Raw genomic sequence first — 14,997 nt, 5'->3', positions numbered from 1 at the left:
CGCCCGGCTATTTTTTGGTTGCAGTTTGGCCGAGGCCGGGTTTGAACCCATCACCCTCGGTATATGGGGCCGGCGCCCTACCGACTGAGCCACAGGCGCCGCCCCTGACTCCTTTTTGAATAGGGTAAATCTTCTCACAACCCAGATGTGTGAGAATGGGTAGAAAGAAAGATAGGTAGAATGGTGGTAGTTTTATTTTTTGTGGTAACTGTACAGCATTTTAAATTTATATACTTTATATTTAAATATCATTCCCTAAGTTACTCTTTTCTCACAAGGTAGAAGGGAATCCCCCTTTTAAAACTGAATATATGTAAATGTTTACAAAGGTACCTCTGGTGATAATTAAAACATTGTTAATTTTATTTTTAAAAAAGTAACATTTTCATAGTATACCCTGTCATTGCCCTGGGTCTGAACTGAATACAAGTCTGGTTTGACCTGTGTTCAACGGAAGACATTATCTTTGGCAGTTTCTCATGTTGCAGGTGTGGTATCTAAGAGGCTTAAAAAAATCTCTAAGTGGCAAACTTGGAGGTTATAGGATGGAACTATTTCTGAGAGTTTAGGGCAAGACCTTATAAAGAAAAAAGGGAAACCTTAGAAGCCTATTTAAGAAAGTTTCATACACCTTCAAGTTAAAAGGAATCATATACCCCCATGGGATACTGGATAATCACAAGAGATGGACACAGCATTTGCATCTCTCTAAATCCTTCCTTTAATGTTAGGTAGTACTTCAACCCAAACATACACAGTACATATACCTTAAAGAAAGGGACTTGAAGGCATCTGAGTCATGCATGGTGTGGTAGGTACAAACCTTGGCCAAAGGAGCAGTCGGGTCTGGAAGAAAGATGGTATATTCTTTCCCTGCCCCATTTATCTTTCCTACCAGGCTTAAACTAAAGTCCATGGAAGAGAAAGTTTTTAATCAGTGGAAATGATGAGGCTCCAAGGCTTTGGAGGGTAGATGTGGTTGTTCAGTATTATAAAATATGCTTAAGAAAAAAACAGCCCAGGCCTCCCAAACAGTAGCCCAAGTGTTGGCTAGTTCAGTAGCCCAAACTCTCTATATAGACAGAGAAGGGGAGAGGGTGATTGCAAGGTGTTTGCTGCATACTGGTATAGGTTTATGATGGAGCAGCATAAGAATTTCCCTGCCCTGTGAACATGTACACAGAGATTGATAGTCCCTTCCCTCAGTCCTGCTCTGTTGTAAGGAAGCCACTGAGAGTGAGTGAAAGCTAGCCCAGTGTCCGATGAGATCAGTTATAGAGTCTAATGCAGTGAAGTCATTTCATTTAGAACCTATTTTCACACACGGGTGAGGAAAAATCAGAAACTTTTTCTGTCTTACCCTTTAAACCGAGATACCACATTCTATACAATTACCTGTAACAAATTACAGGCCTTAGCTTCTGCTAGACTTTGACGTATGAGAAGTATATAATCCAGTTCTTCTCTTTTAGTCCAAGCTCTAGCTTGTCAACAAGACTGTTGAAGAAGATTTCTCATTGAGAGGCAGAAACATCTGCAGGTGAGGAAGGCAGCTATTGAAGGAATTCCAGGAGCATGAAACTGAGTTTGCAGGGAGAAGTGTTGTCAGTTTCCTTTTCTACTGGTATCTTCTTCCTTCAGAGCAAACTTCCTCCTTAGGACCTCAGAGATAAGCACTGCAGGGTCTTCCTCCTTCATTAAACTCCGGTTCCTGTAAATGCAAAAACTGCTCATATTTATTGAGTACTTACTCTGTCCTGAGCAGTGTTCTGAGCCTTGCACACATGATCTCATTGACTCCTCACAACCTTATGAGGTAGATGCTATTACAGTTCCCTTTCTAGGGTGATGACAATGAAACACAGATACACAATTTGCCCAAAGTCACTCAGCAAGTAAATGGTGAATCCAAACTTTGAAACCAAAGTAGCTGGTTCCAAAGATCTCTCTTAACTAAAATGCTTTACTATTTTTAGAAATTGCTATACAGCATGGGTAAAGTAAACGACCATCAGTCTGTTAAGAGTTGGTCTCCAGTGGCTAAGCTTTTGCTCTCACCTTCTGGCCCTATCTTAGTAGCACTTCCCCAGTCAGGAGAAGTGACTGATGACTTTTGGTCATTTTTTTTTTTTTCTTTTTTGAGATGGACTCTTACTCTGTCTGGATAGAGTGCTGTGGCATCATGATAGCTCACAGCAGCCTTAAACTTTTGGGCTCAGGTGATCCTCTTGCCTCAGTTTTTCTATTTTTTTTTAAGAGAAAGTCTCACTTTGTTGTCCTCAGTAGAGTGCTGCAGCGTCACAACTCACAGCAACCTCCAGCTCTTGAGCTTAGGTGATTCTCTTAACTCAGCCTCCCAAGTAGCTGGGACTACAGGTGTCCACCACAATACCTGGCTATTTTTTTTTTTTTTTGTTACAGTTTGGCTGGGGCTAGGTTCGAACCACTACCCTTGGTATATGGGGCTGGCGCCCTACTCACTGAACCATAGGCACCACCCAGTTTTTCTATTTTTTATTTTATTATTATTTTTTAGAGACAGAGTCTCATTTTTTCACCCTCGGTAGAGTGCCGTGGCTCTACTTTATTTTATTTTACTTTTTATTTATTTATTTTTTTGAGACAGTCTCACTCTGTCGTCCTTGGTAGAGTGCTGTGGCATCATAGTTCACAGCTACCTCAAACTCTTGGGCTCAAGTGATCCTCTTACTTCAGCCTCCCAAGAAGCTGGGACGATAGGTGCCACCACCATGCCCAGGTATTTTTGGAGATGGGGGTCTTGCTCTAGAGTGGTCTTGAATTCCTAAGCTGCCTCAACCTCCCAGAGTGCTAAGATTACAGGCATAAGCCACTGTGCCTGGTGACTCTTGGCCATTCTGACTCTTAATAGTTCTGGGGAAAATGTGTGCTGAGGATTTCCTACTACCTTGTCTCCCTTGAAGGGAGCTGAGATTTTGATTTTTCAAATAAGAGATCCAGAATTATAGAAAAATAGTCACAATGAGGAACTTAAGGGAAGAAAACCAACTTTACTGGGATAGGCTCAAATTACATAATATACCATATATAAGAGGGTCATAGATACCTATAAGAGATGCTTGAAATTCTAGTAAACTTACATACATTCATCCCCATGAAGGTGTTCATTGGTTATTAGGCAAGAGATGGTAAAGAATGGCTATTAAACCTTGAGCACAAAAAACAAGAGGAATTGCTTTTGGTCTGTCAAATTTCTGAATCTATGCTGACTGGGCTACTTTCCTATCCTTAGTCATTGACCCAGCTTCTGGTCTCAGAACACTAGTGAGAAGGGGTTGGCAACAAGGGTCTTGGATCTGATTTGGTTCCAAGAGGTTAGTAAGGAAAGTTTGAGAGTCAATCTAGAAAACATAAGTAAAAGAAAAAAACTCAGAACACACAAAGAAGAAACAACTTAATTTGATAATATGGGAGGCCAAAGAACTGCAGGTCAGTATGACCAACCTGGCTAAAGCCACAAAGGGAAGGTAAGAATGACTTCCCTAAAGGGTTAATTTCCAGGAAGCAATGAGAGAGACACTTAGCCTGGTATAGTTTTTAATGGGAAATGGGGCCCAGGAAACAAAAATGAATCCTTACATGGGGTATGTAATATTTCCTTCAGTAGGAATTTCATCAACTCAGGAAAAAGACTTCACCTCCCAGTCCCTAGAACAGATTTTATATCTACAAACACAACTGCATACCGTGGGCATTAATCATTAAGGTCTAGATCTTGAATTTCCAGAACTCTTTTTTTTTTTTTTTTTAAACAGTTTATTTTTTATTTTTTTGTTGTTGCAGTTTAGCCAGGGCTGGGCTTGAACCCACCACCCTCGGCATGTGGAGCCAGTACCCTACTACCTGAGCCACAGACCGCCCCAGAACTCTTTTTGAGACAGGAGTCTCACTTGTCACCCTTGGTAGAGTGCCGTGGCATCACAGCTCACAGCAACCTCAAACTCTTGGGCTTAAGTGATTCTCTTGCCTCAGCCTCCCAAGTAGCTGAGACGATAGGTACCCACCACAACACCTGTTTCTTTTTGTTGTTGTTGTTGTTGCAGATGTCATTGTTTAGCTGGCATGGACTGGGTTTGAACCTGCTAGCCTTGGTGCATGTGGCTGGCACCGTAACCACTATGCTATGGGCACCAAGCCAAATTTTCAGAACTCTTTACTTGAACAAGTTCCTCTGGTGAGTCCTTTGCAGAGCTGTTCAAACCACACTTGGAGAAAACACTCAGAGGGTGAAGAGTGTTACTACCTATGACTTACCTGCTAAATGAGTTTTTTTCAAGGTAGGTATTACCCAAAGTCCCTCATATGCCATCAGAAAAACCTAGAGCTTCATTCCGTGGGCATTATGTTTTAGTAAATTTGAGGTGTATTTTGAACAAATCTGAATAATTCTGATGAGCAGCTAGGTTTAGGAATTACCTGTGAATTACAAAAGCCTTGTTCTCAAATCCCTCAATTTGCAGAGTTGGTTTGCATAATGGGTCACTAATTATTTATTTATTTACGACACAGTCTCAAGCTGTTGCCCTGGATAGAGTGCCGTGGCATCACAGCTCACAGCAACCTCAAACTCTTTGCCTTAAGCGATTCTCTTCCCTCAACCTCCCAAGTAGCTGGGACTATAGGCACCCACCACAACACTTGGCTATTTTTGGGTTGCAGCTGTTGTTTAGCAGGCCAGGGCTAGGCTTGAACCCGTCAGCCTTGGTGTATGTGGCCAGTGCCCTACTCACTGAGCTATAGGTGCTGAGCCAGATCACTGTATTTTAAAGCAGAAATCCCCAATTTTATAAAAGTCTCCTTCCACTAAAGAAGTCTACCAATTTGAGATACCAAAACACGTCACGTAACCCTCCGGACACTGTCACTAGGAGTATGACAAATGGAGTGGTAAAGCCAACTGAGGACAGAAGTTGGATTGGATGAGACATGTTATGAAATCCCTAAAAGTGTGTAGCACCTGTGACTCAGTGGGTAGGGCGCCAGCCCCATATACCGAGGGTGGTGAGTTTGAACCTAGCCTGGCCAAACTGCAACAAAAAAATAGCCGGGTATTGTGGCAGGCGCCTGTAGTCGCAGCTACTTGGGAGGCTGAGGCAAGAGATTGCCTAAGACCAGGAGTTGGAGGTTGCTGTGAGTTGTGATGCCACAGCACTCTACCGGTGGTGATAAAGTGAGACTCTGTCTCTTAAAAAAAAAAAAAAATCCCTAAAAGTTTAACATTTGGTTGGGGTGACCTAGCCCAACAAATGTAAAATGTTGCTCTTTCTTCAAATGGAAAGCAACACTAGCAAGCAGGTCATCAATAAGCTTTGAGAATTATGTGAGATGGCTACTACTGAGGACTTACTATGTAATTATGTTGTATTACATCACTGGTCATGAGCAACTTAAAGAGTAAATAGATCATCAGAGCTCATGAAATACTTACAAATCTTGGCTCTGTTTCATCCGGTGAAAGTCCTTCAGAATACCCATCATGTCTGCAAAGCTGCTGGCTTTGGACAGAGAGACGCAGTCATCCTCTTCAGACGAGCTGCAGGTAGCTTTGTGTTCTGGTTTGTAACATTCGGGGCTGGCAGAACAAAGCAGGGGGACTGATGGAAGCTCAGGGACCTCTACCTCTGTCTCCTCGGTGATGTCACTAATGACAAAGGAAGTTGTAGAGTGGAATGAGGATCCAAAACAAGGTAAGGGAGAAGAGACATTTGAACTTCCTGGAGATAAGAAATCTGGCGTTAATGAAGTCGAAGCTGAAAGAGAAAACAATAGGCATGGATGGACATTGGGACTAGAACATAGCAGCAGTATCATCTCCCCATAGCACCATCTACCAAACATTGATGTCCTGGGTTGACACCATGACATCCTGCAACAGCCAGGATTATTGGATCTGTAGCCAGTGGAGGGTCTCCCTCTCTTATGTTTCTCACTCAGGGGCTCAAATAACAGAAGCACTAGGCTTTTCTAGTGTTCTAAGAGGGCAGAAAAACCCAGCTCACAAAGGCCTTGGCTCCTAACAGTTCCAATTCACAGTAGGCATGGAGTGACAGCCCTGTCTTAGGCTGAAGCAACAGTGACAAAGTCAAGGCATAAATGTGTCCCTTTCTCTAACTGGGCTGGTGCTTTTGACTGCTCCTCTGAATCTTTTTATCTATGAACTAAAAGAAGAGTTCTAAGCAAAACTAGAATCATTACAGTCCTCTGAATGTCCCAAATTTAGGTGGAGAGAATTTCCTCAATTTCTAAGTTTAAAACACTCCATAATTTTTTACAAACCACTTCTGCTTGTTTCTTCAATGACAAAAAAGGTAGCTAAGAAATATAAATCGAAAATTTCAGTGCAATACTATAAAACTTCCATGTGAGAGGCCATGTGTGATGGCTCACGCCTATAATCCTAGCACTCTGGCAGGTCAAGGCAGATGGATTGCTTGAGCTCTGGAGTTTGAGACCAGCCTGAGCAAGAGCGAGACCCCGTTTCTTCTAAAAATAGAAAAAAGTAACTGGGCATAGTGGCACATGCCTTTAGTCCCAGCTACGTGTGAGACTGAGGCAAGAGGATAACTCAAGCCCAAGAGTTTGAGGTTTCTGTGAGCTATGATGCCAAGGTACTCAGGGTGACAGAGTGAGACTGTCTCAAAAAAAAAAAAAAAAAAAAAACCCTTCCATATGAGAAATTAAATACATGAAGATTTCAAAGAGAACACCATGACTTTCACGTGCTCTACCAAATGATAAGTTTGGAACCTCTGACTTAAAGTCAATGAGGAGTGGAAAAAATAAGGATAGGAGGAATATGAGGATAAATCCTGAGCATCTTGGGAAGAGATCCACCTATTGGCTGTTATCCTCTGATCAAGGCAGGCTCCCATCAATTTCTAGTGGTTCTGACTTAACTGAAGACAGAAAGGTGGAGGAATAGAGAGATGATCTCTGGTAGAAAGGACAGAACTGTGGCTCAAGGAGTAGGGCGCCGGTCCCATATGCCGGAGGTGGTGGGTTCAAACCCAGCCCCGGCCAAAAACCACAAAAAAAAAAAAAAAAAAAAGAAAGGACAGAAAAGGGAAAACAGGTGTTTATGGGGCATATGTCTCTTAGCAGTGGTGGCAGTAGTGGTGAATGCTATTTCTCACATTGAAAAGGAAAGCTGCTTTGGGCTTATGGAATATGTAATCTTAGAGACATGGGAGAGGGGGTTTGTGGCTAAGGGAGGGAATCTGCCTGAGAGCATAAGTTAAGTGAAGATTTTGTTCCTAGCCAAACCATTCAGCCCAAAATGGTTGGTAAAGACCATCTAAGTGTACTACAGGCTAGCCAAGGCTCAGGAAAATCCCATAGCCCTGGACCTATCCCTACTCCCAAAAGCCAGGGGTGAAGGGACAGCCTGCTATATTCTGGTACTGGCTCAACGGCTCTTACCTGCATCAGCTGCCACTATCTTGGCAATCTGGCTGCGTAGGTGGCTCAGCTCATCCTGCAGCTCAGTTGTACGGCTTAGGGCTGGCAGGGCTGGCTTCTTCAAAGCCAGAAGCCTTTCCTCTGATCCACGCAGGTTGGGCACTGAGGCATTGCGCTGCATGACAATCAGGGGGCTGGGCTTCCAGGTATGCCTCAGAGGGCGTGTATCACTCCTGGACCCGAGAAAGACAAATATGTCAGTCAGGGACAACAGACCACAACACGCCTCTAAAATTTACCCTGCTCCGACTACAATAAGACACTCAGGTTATGCTTCCCTCTGAGCCCACAGCTTTCATTTCTATTGCCCTCAGCCTCTCCCAAGCTCCCTTCTTGCTGCCTGCCACCTCTTCTGAGAAGCAGCTTCCAGTTCCCCTACTGCTTTAGCTACCTGACCCGGGCATATGTCTCCTCTTCATCTGCAGCAATCCAGGCAATGTCAGCCAGGGTGGGAACTGGGGGCACATCTCTCAAACACAGGTCCGAGATGTTGGGCAGGGTCTATGGGGAAGCAAAATTCATCAACAAACATTTACTTGATACCATGATGAACCAATCAGAAACTGCATAATACATAGGAAGGTGATCTAATCCAGCACTGGCTGTCAGGAAAGCTTGCTAGGGAGGAGTTGAAGGTGGTTGTTTGGAAATACATTAAGAGGCCAGATGCACAGGAGTTTGTGGGATTACAAATAGTGCAGGGTCTTAAGTGGGACTGGTCTGAGTTATTTCTTAATGGAGACGCCCACTGTATAAAACCACCCTACTCTCTGGTGAGAATATAGGTGCAAGATCATCAAAACCTGTTACAGCAACAGGAAATTTTTCTTGACTAGCTATTTATAACATCTTTATAGCTAATTGGGATCTACATTGTTACAGGAATGTTTTAAGCAAACCTGGTAAATTGAATATATCTAAACAGGAAGAAATATTTATACAAAAAGAACCATCATAGGATTTCTTTTTTCTTTTCTTTTTTTTTGAGACAGAGTCTCAACTCTGCTGCCCTGGTAGAGTGTGGTGGCATCATCATAGCTCATAGCAACCTCAAAATTTTGGGCTACATGATCCTCCTGCCTCAGCCTCCTGAGTTTCTGGTACTACCAGTACCCACCACTATGCCCAGCTAGTTTTTTCTATTTTCAGTAGGGATGGTCTAGCGCTTGGCTCAGGCTGGTCTTGAACTCCTGAGCTCAGGCAATCCACCCACCTTGACCTCCCAGAGTAACAGGATTACAGGCATTAGCCCCTGCACCTGGCCCCATAATAGGATTTCCTAAAATAATCCTCAATCCATATGAATAACCAAAGACTAGAGATGCTATATAAATGACACCAGGTTAAATGAAAAATTAGGAAGATTCAACCATATATTGACTGTAATTACAACAAAGTGAAAAATAAGCACCTATGAGTAGAAAAAGAAAGGAACTATACCAAGACATTAATAGTTATTTTGTACTGACTGTGATTATAGGTATTCTCTTCTGCTTTCCCTAATTTAATTTTTTGTAAGGTTAAATTTTAAAAATAAGTCAGTAAGATTCCCTTAAATAATATTTAAGGTAATTTACAACAGAAATCTAGAGTTAATAATAGTTAATAATAAATGTACATGTACACATGAGTTAAATCCGTCTGTCTCTACTACAAATTAGTAGATGGATCAAGGGTTAATAGTTCTTGGATTTAGTAGTTAAGTGACAGATACTCCAGGGCCACCCAGAGGAGGACTTCCACTGACCTAGGAGTACTGCTAAGATAGGCCTAAAGGAGAAGCCTCCACTTACTTTCCTGGATTAGCTCTGAATGCTCCTTTACACCTGGCAATTAGATGAATTAACACATATCAAGTACTCAGCACAGCACCTGACACACAATGTGTGTTTTAGTAGATGTTAGTATTACAACTACTACTTATACATACTGGCTCTATGGGAACCTATGCCCTTGATTGTTGTTTCTGTCTCTGACAATCTGCCCAAAGGAATGGAGAGGGTAGGGGCAACCTCCAAGGATTCAGTCACACTCCCTAGCCATCTTTCCCTTTATCTTATTTAAAAAAATTTTTGAGACAAAATCTGACTTTGGTGCTCTTGATAGAGTGCCTTGGCATCGTAGCTCACAGCAACCTCAAACTGTTGAGTCAAGTGATTCTCTTACCTCAGCCTCCCAAGTAGCTGGGATTAAAGGAGCCTGCCACAATGCCCGGGTAATTTTTAGAGATGGGGTCTCACTCTTGCTCAGGTTGGTCTTGTATTCCTGAGCTAAGGCAATCCACCCACCTTGGCCTCCCACTTTCCCTTTATTTTTGAGGCTACTGAGGCAGGCCCTTTAGGCAATTCTGAATAACTGGGAATCTGGGTCATGGAACAGCTCTTCCCAACTCTACTCCCCGAAGACTTCCAATCACATTTCCTGACTCTATTACCAAACCCTGACACCTAATCTAGATTCGATTTCTACAGACTTTGTAGTTTAGCATCTGATACTCAAATTCAGTTCATTCATTTCTGTTTCTACCAGTGTCTACATCCTTTGTGTAGACAGAAAGCAGAAGTACTTCATGTCCCAGCTCCCCAAAGACAGGTAGATCTTAACCATCCACCCTGGAGCTGCACTTTAACCATTAGCTCCTAGAGGGAAGCAGTGGGGACTAACAGCTGCTACTTAGCTTTCCATTACAGAAAGGGGTCTGAGACCTGAAACAGGCAGGAATCTCTGCTGTACATTGGTTCTAAAGGATCCCTAGACACAGAGGTAAGACTGAAGTAGCCCAGTAAAGAAGCAGCCAGATAGGCCAGAAAGAGAAAGCTAAGGAATTAGGGTCTCAGAGAAAATCTAAAAGTAGTGGCACAGTGACCAATTCTTAGAGCTGGTAAAGAAAAGCAGAGTTTAATTCAAGAATCCCAACAGTCAGGCGGCGCCTGTGGCTCAGTGAGTAGGGCACCGGCCCCATATGCCAAGGGCGGTGGGTTCAAACCCAGCCCTGGCCAAACTGCAACAAAAAAATAGCCAGGCGTTGTGGCGGGCGCCTGTAGTCCCACCTGCTCGGGAGGCTGAGGCAAGAGAATCGCGTAAGCCCAAAAGTTAGAGGTTGCTGTGAACCGTGTGACGCCACGGCACTCTACCCGAGGGCGGTACAGTGAGACTTTGTCTCTACAAAAAAAAAAAGAATCCCAACAGTCAGTGTCCCTAATGGGAACCTGGCTGAAGGAAATATCAGAGCACAGACAAAATTATTCTGGATCTTAGCAGTGGATCACTTGGCTTAAAAAAAAAAAAAGGACAAAACTAGTCTAGTTCAGCAAGGGCCATTGGTGCCTGCTCTGATTAACTGGACTGCTATAACCTGATGAAACAGGAACAAAGGAGAGGAACAAAGATGCAAGACTATTAGTTTATGAGCAAATTGGAAGTATGACTGTTCTGATCACAGGTTTATATGCAATTAGGAAAACACAGTGACCAGGATCCATTATAAGCACTTGAACATTTCTTGACAAAATAAGTGACCAGGAAACACCTTGCCTTGGCAAGGCTAAGAGGTCCAAGGCACAGAAGCAGCACTGTCCCTGCCAGACTCTGAGCCTCTACCTTCTCTTCTAGCATACTCACCTCAAAGGATGCCCGGGGACATGGCTTCAGGGGTAAGTTGGTTCCGATTCTTCTCACTACACTTCGAGCAGCCCCATGTGGCTTGTTTTGCCAGATTGGGATAGTCTAGAGCAAAGACAGACAAAAACAGTCATAACCTGAGAGACAAAGAGTCCAACTACTATCCTATCCTCTAGCCAAGAGACTTAATTCCCCAATTCTACGGACAGGACACTCTCAGGGCGGGGGAAGTCAAGTCCAAGAAGATACCTGCTGCTGCTAAGGCAATGTTGGGAGGACCTAGTGAAAGGGTGAGGAATTGGGTGGGTATAGGAATTGTCCAGGCTTTTCTCCCCTCCTCTGTACAGAAAGGCTAAATAAAACACAGTGACTCCTGAAGTGCCTGAAGACCATGGTTGGTTCTTCCTGGGGGTAGAGGGTGGGGAGGAAGCCCCACTCCAATTCTAGGCCTCAGGAAAGGAAGAATTAACTGGAGAGTATCAGAACATCATATATCACACCCAAACTTCTCCACCATACTGCTGCCTTGGGAATGCCCCTTACCACATTGGCTTCCATTCCTGACATTTCAACCAGTTCCTGCACTTGAAGGACAAGGCAGTTACAGCTCCCGGAGGTGTGAAGCGTGAGTCCTTCATATCAGGCCATCTAGAGGAACACCAGATTTTCCTTCCTGTAAAACAACCCCCACAGTGGGGACTCAATGGTCACAACACAAGTCCTACAAAATCAGGTCTCACAGAGCTATGACTGACACCAAAGGGTCTCTCAAGTGTCACAGGGGAGAAAAACAGTCCAGACTTTTAAAGGTTCTGTTCTAGGCTTGCTGGGTGAACTTGGCTGGCCCAGAGAGCCTTTCTGAGCCCTAAGGTTTACTGAGGCAAAATTTCTAAAGACGTAAACAGAACCCTTTAGTAGCTACAAAGCACATGGGAAAGCCAAACGGTAGGTACTGCTCAGGATTCATTCTTGAAGATGAGATATAAAAGCACAGCACGTGCCACCAGCCTAGCACTGCTGGGCTCTTGAAGGAGAGATCAGAGAGAAAAGAGAACAAATGGCCAGCTCATACCATTCTCAGTAAACTGGGCTACAAGGAAAACCCCCAAAAAGTTTTATCCTGGCTTAGCCACCAACAGGCTTTCTGAATGTTGGCTTCTTCTGTAAAAAGGGGACAAGAAAAGTTTCCACTCTAGGTTTACCTTAAGGGTCAGTGGGTAAAACGGGAGATTTTGAAGTGCTCAATGAACTGTTAAAATGTGATACAGGTGAATCAGTCACTCCTGACTGTACTCTTTACAGCTGTCCTTGCATGGTGAGCAGATGCAATCAGTGAGCTATTCCCTTGTCCCTCAAACACTAACAATACCCACTTGTGTCAGGCCCTTTGCCGGGCACAGTAGGGGCTATGGAAGGAGTAAGGCACAGTCATCCTCTCAAGGAACTCACAATCCAGCTGAGATATAGGACATGACTACATAATCCCAGCAAATGTTGAATATCACTACATCTGGAGTTATACACCCAGAGACACTAGACAGGTGGCCAAATGAGTTCGGCCCTCTGGCCCCAAGGCCCTGTGGTGAACTTAGGGGGAGCAGGAAGGGAAGAAAAGCAGCAGCAAGAGCACAGGTCCAGCACAGGAACGGGAGAGATATAAAGAGCAGCAGAATAGAATAAGGCTGCAAAAGACGGGGGTCAAGTCATGAAGGCTAGGAACGTCTGGGTGAGAAGTTACCAGGGAGCTTCAGGCGGACTCTAAATAGGGGAGGAACTGGACTGACAAAGCAGCTCTTTCTGAAGATCTCTCTTGGAGAGTCTTTTCCACCCCTAGGAGAGGAAGTGGACTTTATGATACACAGTGGGGAAAGGAGGCTGGAGTGAGGAAGGGACTTGTCTAAGGTCATTCAATGGTCATGCCAGTGGAAAGTCTGCTCTTACATGTACTCATCTTCTCACCTCAGTTCAAGCTTTTATCAAAGTCCCCCTGTGTGCTAAATGTCAGTGCCTGCCACAAGTTTCACACAACAGCACTACTCCGTGCTTTGCATTTTGGTCATTACAGCCACCTCCTCTCCACCTTTACTTCCAAAGACTCAGTTGGTCCTAACCCTCACACAACAGCCGGAGGGATCATTCCGAAACACACTGCTAATCTTATCACTCATATGATAAAACTGCTTGCTAGAGCCAACAGGATAAAATCTAGATTCTTCAACATGACCTAAATGGCCCTTCACCATCAAGCCCAACCTCATCTTTCTCTGCCCTTTCTAGGCCAAACTCACTGCAGCCACGCCCCTGAGGTCCCCCTTGCCCTCTGTCCTTCAGCCACCCTGGCCTCCCTTCAGCCCCAATACACCACTCTGAGCCCCTGTCCACACTGTTCCCTCTGCTTGAAACACCAGCACTCCCCGCACCGAATGTATTCTCCAACATTCCAGAGCTCAGCTCAAGCATCTCCTCCCCTCTCTGTGACAGGGTCAGGTCCTTTCCTGCGCTCCCCCAGCACCCTGCCTTTCCTTCGGAGCCCTCTCTCGATCCTAAGTAACTGTGTACTCTGCCCTTTGTCTGAAGGGCTGGGACTGCCCCGCCCCATTCACAAAACCGCGTCCGCCTAGGACATAGTGAGCCCTTAAACGCATCGAATTAAAGACATAAAGGAAGGGACATTAACTTAGCTTTGAACAACTCCCACCAAGTGTCAGTGCTAGGAGAAAGCTCTTCCCCCAGTTCGCCGGCAGCACTGGTGGGTTCTTACCGCCCCCGCGCCCCACAGCCCCCCACGAGGCTGTTGTCATGCTCCGTCTACACGCGTCTCCCTCGAGAGACTGCGAGCTCCTTGACAGCAGGGCCTCCTCGCAGCACCGCGCGTCCCGGGGGCCGCAGCGCTCGGAGAAACTTTGCCGAGCGCACCCGCGCTGGGAGACCTGCGCCGACATCCCCCAGGCGGCCGCGCGGGGGATGCCGCTGCGGACACTGGGCTCCGGGCGCGCTCCCCCTCCTCCGCAACAGACGAGCGGATCCGGCCAAGGTCGGTCACGTCCTCGCCTCCTGCTCGGCGGCCCTGGGACCCAGAGGCCGGGGATCTGACGGCGAGGGAGCCTCCGAGCAGGGGCCGAGTCTCGGAAGGAGCGGCACAGCAGGCCGGCCGGTCGAGGCTCAGACACAGTTTGGTGGGTGACTAGGACGAGCAACTACCCCTCCGGGACTGAGTTTCCCCTCGACCAAAAGGCGGGCAACAGCAGCTCTCGCGGGAACAGGGGCCGCGGACTCCGCACAGCGGCTAACACCGAGGCACAATGCAAAGCCGGGCGGGGAGGAACCGCTCCCGCCTCCCAGGCGGCCCTCGAGCGTTTCTCACCTCAGACTCGGGCTCCAGGATCGCTCACCTCACCGCCCCTCCTACCACAAGAGGGCCGCCCAGCTCCAGCTGCCCTCACTTCCGCTGACCCGCCCCCCGGAAGTGATCCTTTGCAGCTGCGCACCGAGCCGCGTCCCCGCGCGCCCGGCCGAGGTGGGCGGGCTTGGGGGCGGGGCGACCACGGCGCTGCCGGGGGCACGCGCGGTTCTCGTAGAGGCCACGCCCCCATGGAGGTGTGCGCCGCCGGGAAGCGTTGACTGGTCTGGGCGGGCTTCCAGGCCTGATTCATCGTGTCCCCCGCTTCTTGCTCTCCACGTTTACTCCCATATATCTTCTGGAAGCTGGGGTCTGATGTCACTGCTCAGCCCCTAAAATATGCGATGTCTGCTACCGCTACCCATACTGCAAAATTCAGAAACACCCCCACCCTCGTATTCAACGTTTGTATCTGGCCCTGATCTTGCCTCCTCTCTTCCTGTCCCCTTCATAGTCGCTTCCCAGCCAAGGCCCTCTAC

General features: G+C 46.0%; 1 protein-coding gene across 4 annotated transcripts; it reads right to left on the bottom strand.

Moving 5' to 3' along the window:
• Positions 1–703: 703 nt before the first annotated feature.
• MTFR1L (mitochondrial fission regulator 1 like) lies at positions 704–14,576 on the bottom strand. 4 transcript variants are annotated; one of them, XM_053576023.1, is made up of 7 exons: positions 14,483–14,576; positions 11,662–11,791; positions 11,119–11,223; positions 7,889–7,998; positions 7,459–7,670; positions 5,468–5,789; positions 704–1,726 (listed from the first exon to the last, which is right to left on the bottom strand). In XM_053576023.1, exons 2-7 carry the CDS (start codon positions 11,683–11,685, stop codon positions 1,606–1,608), a joined length of 894 nt encoding a protein of 297 aa, XP_053431998.1. In that variant the 5' UTR covers positions 11,686–11,791; positions 14,483–14,576; the 3' UTR covers positions 704–1,605. The 4 variants fall into 4 exon arrangements, with proteins under 4 accessions (XP_053431998.1, XP_053431997.1, XP_053431999.1 ...); XM_053576022.1 differs by lacking the exon at positions 14,483–14,576 and adding an exon at positions 13,880–14,007; XM_053576024.1 differs by lacking the exon at positions 14,483–14,576 and adding an exon at positions 13,880–14,007 and having other exon boundaries at positions 704–1,711.
• Between the last annotated feature and the right edge of the window lie 421 nt (positions 14,577–14,997).

The sequence above is a fragment of the Nycticebus coucang genome, chromosome 22 (genome assembly GCF_027406575.1).
Source record: "Nycticebus coucang isolate mNycCou1 chromosome 22, mNycCou1.pri, whole genome shotgun sequence".
In the NCBI taxonomy this organism is placed as follows: domain Eukaryota; kingdom Metazoa; phylum Chordata; class Mammalia; order Primates; family Lorisidae; genus Nycticebus; species Nycticebus coucang.
This window is presented reverse-complemented; position numbering and strand designations above follow the sequence as displayed.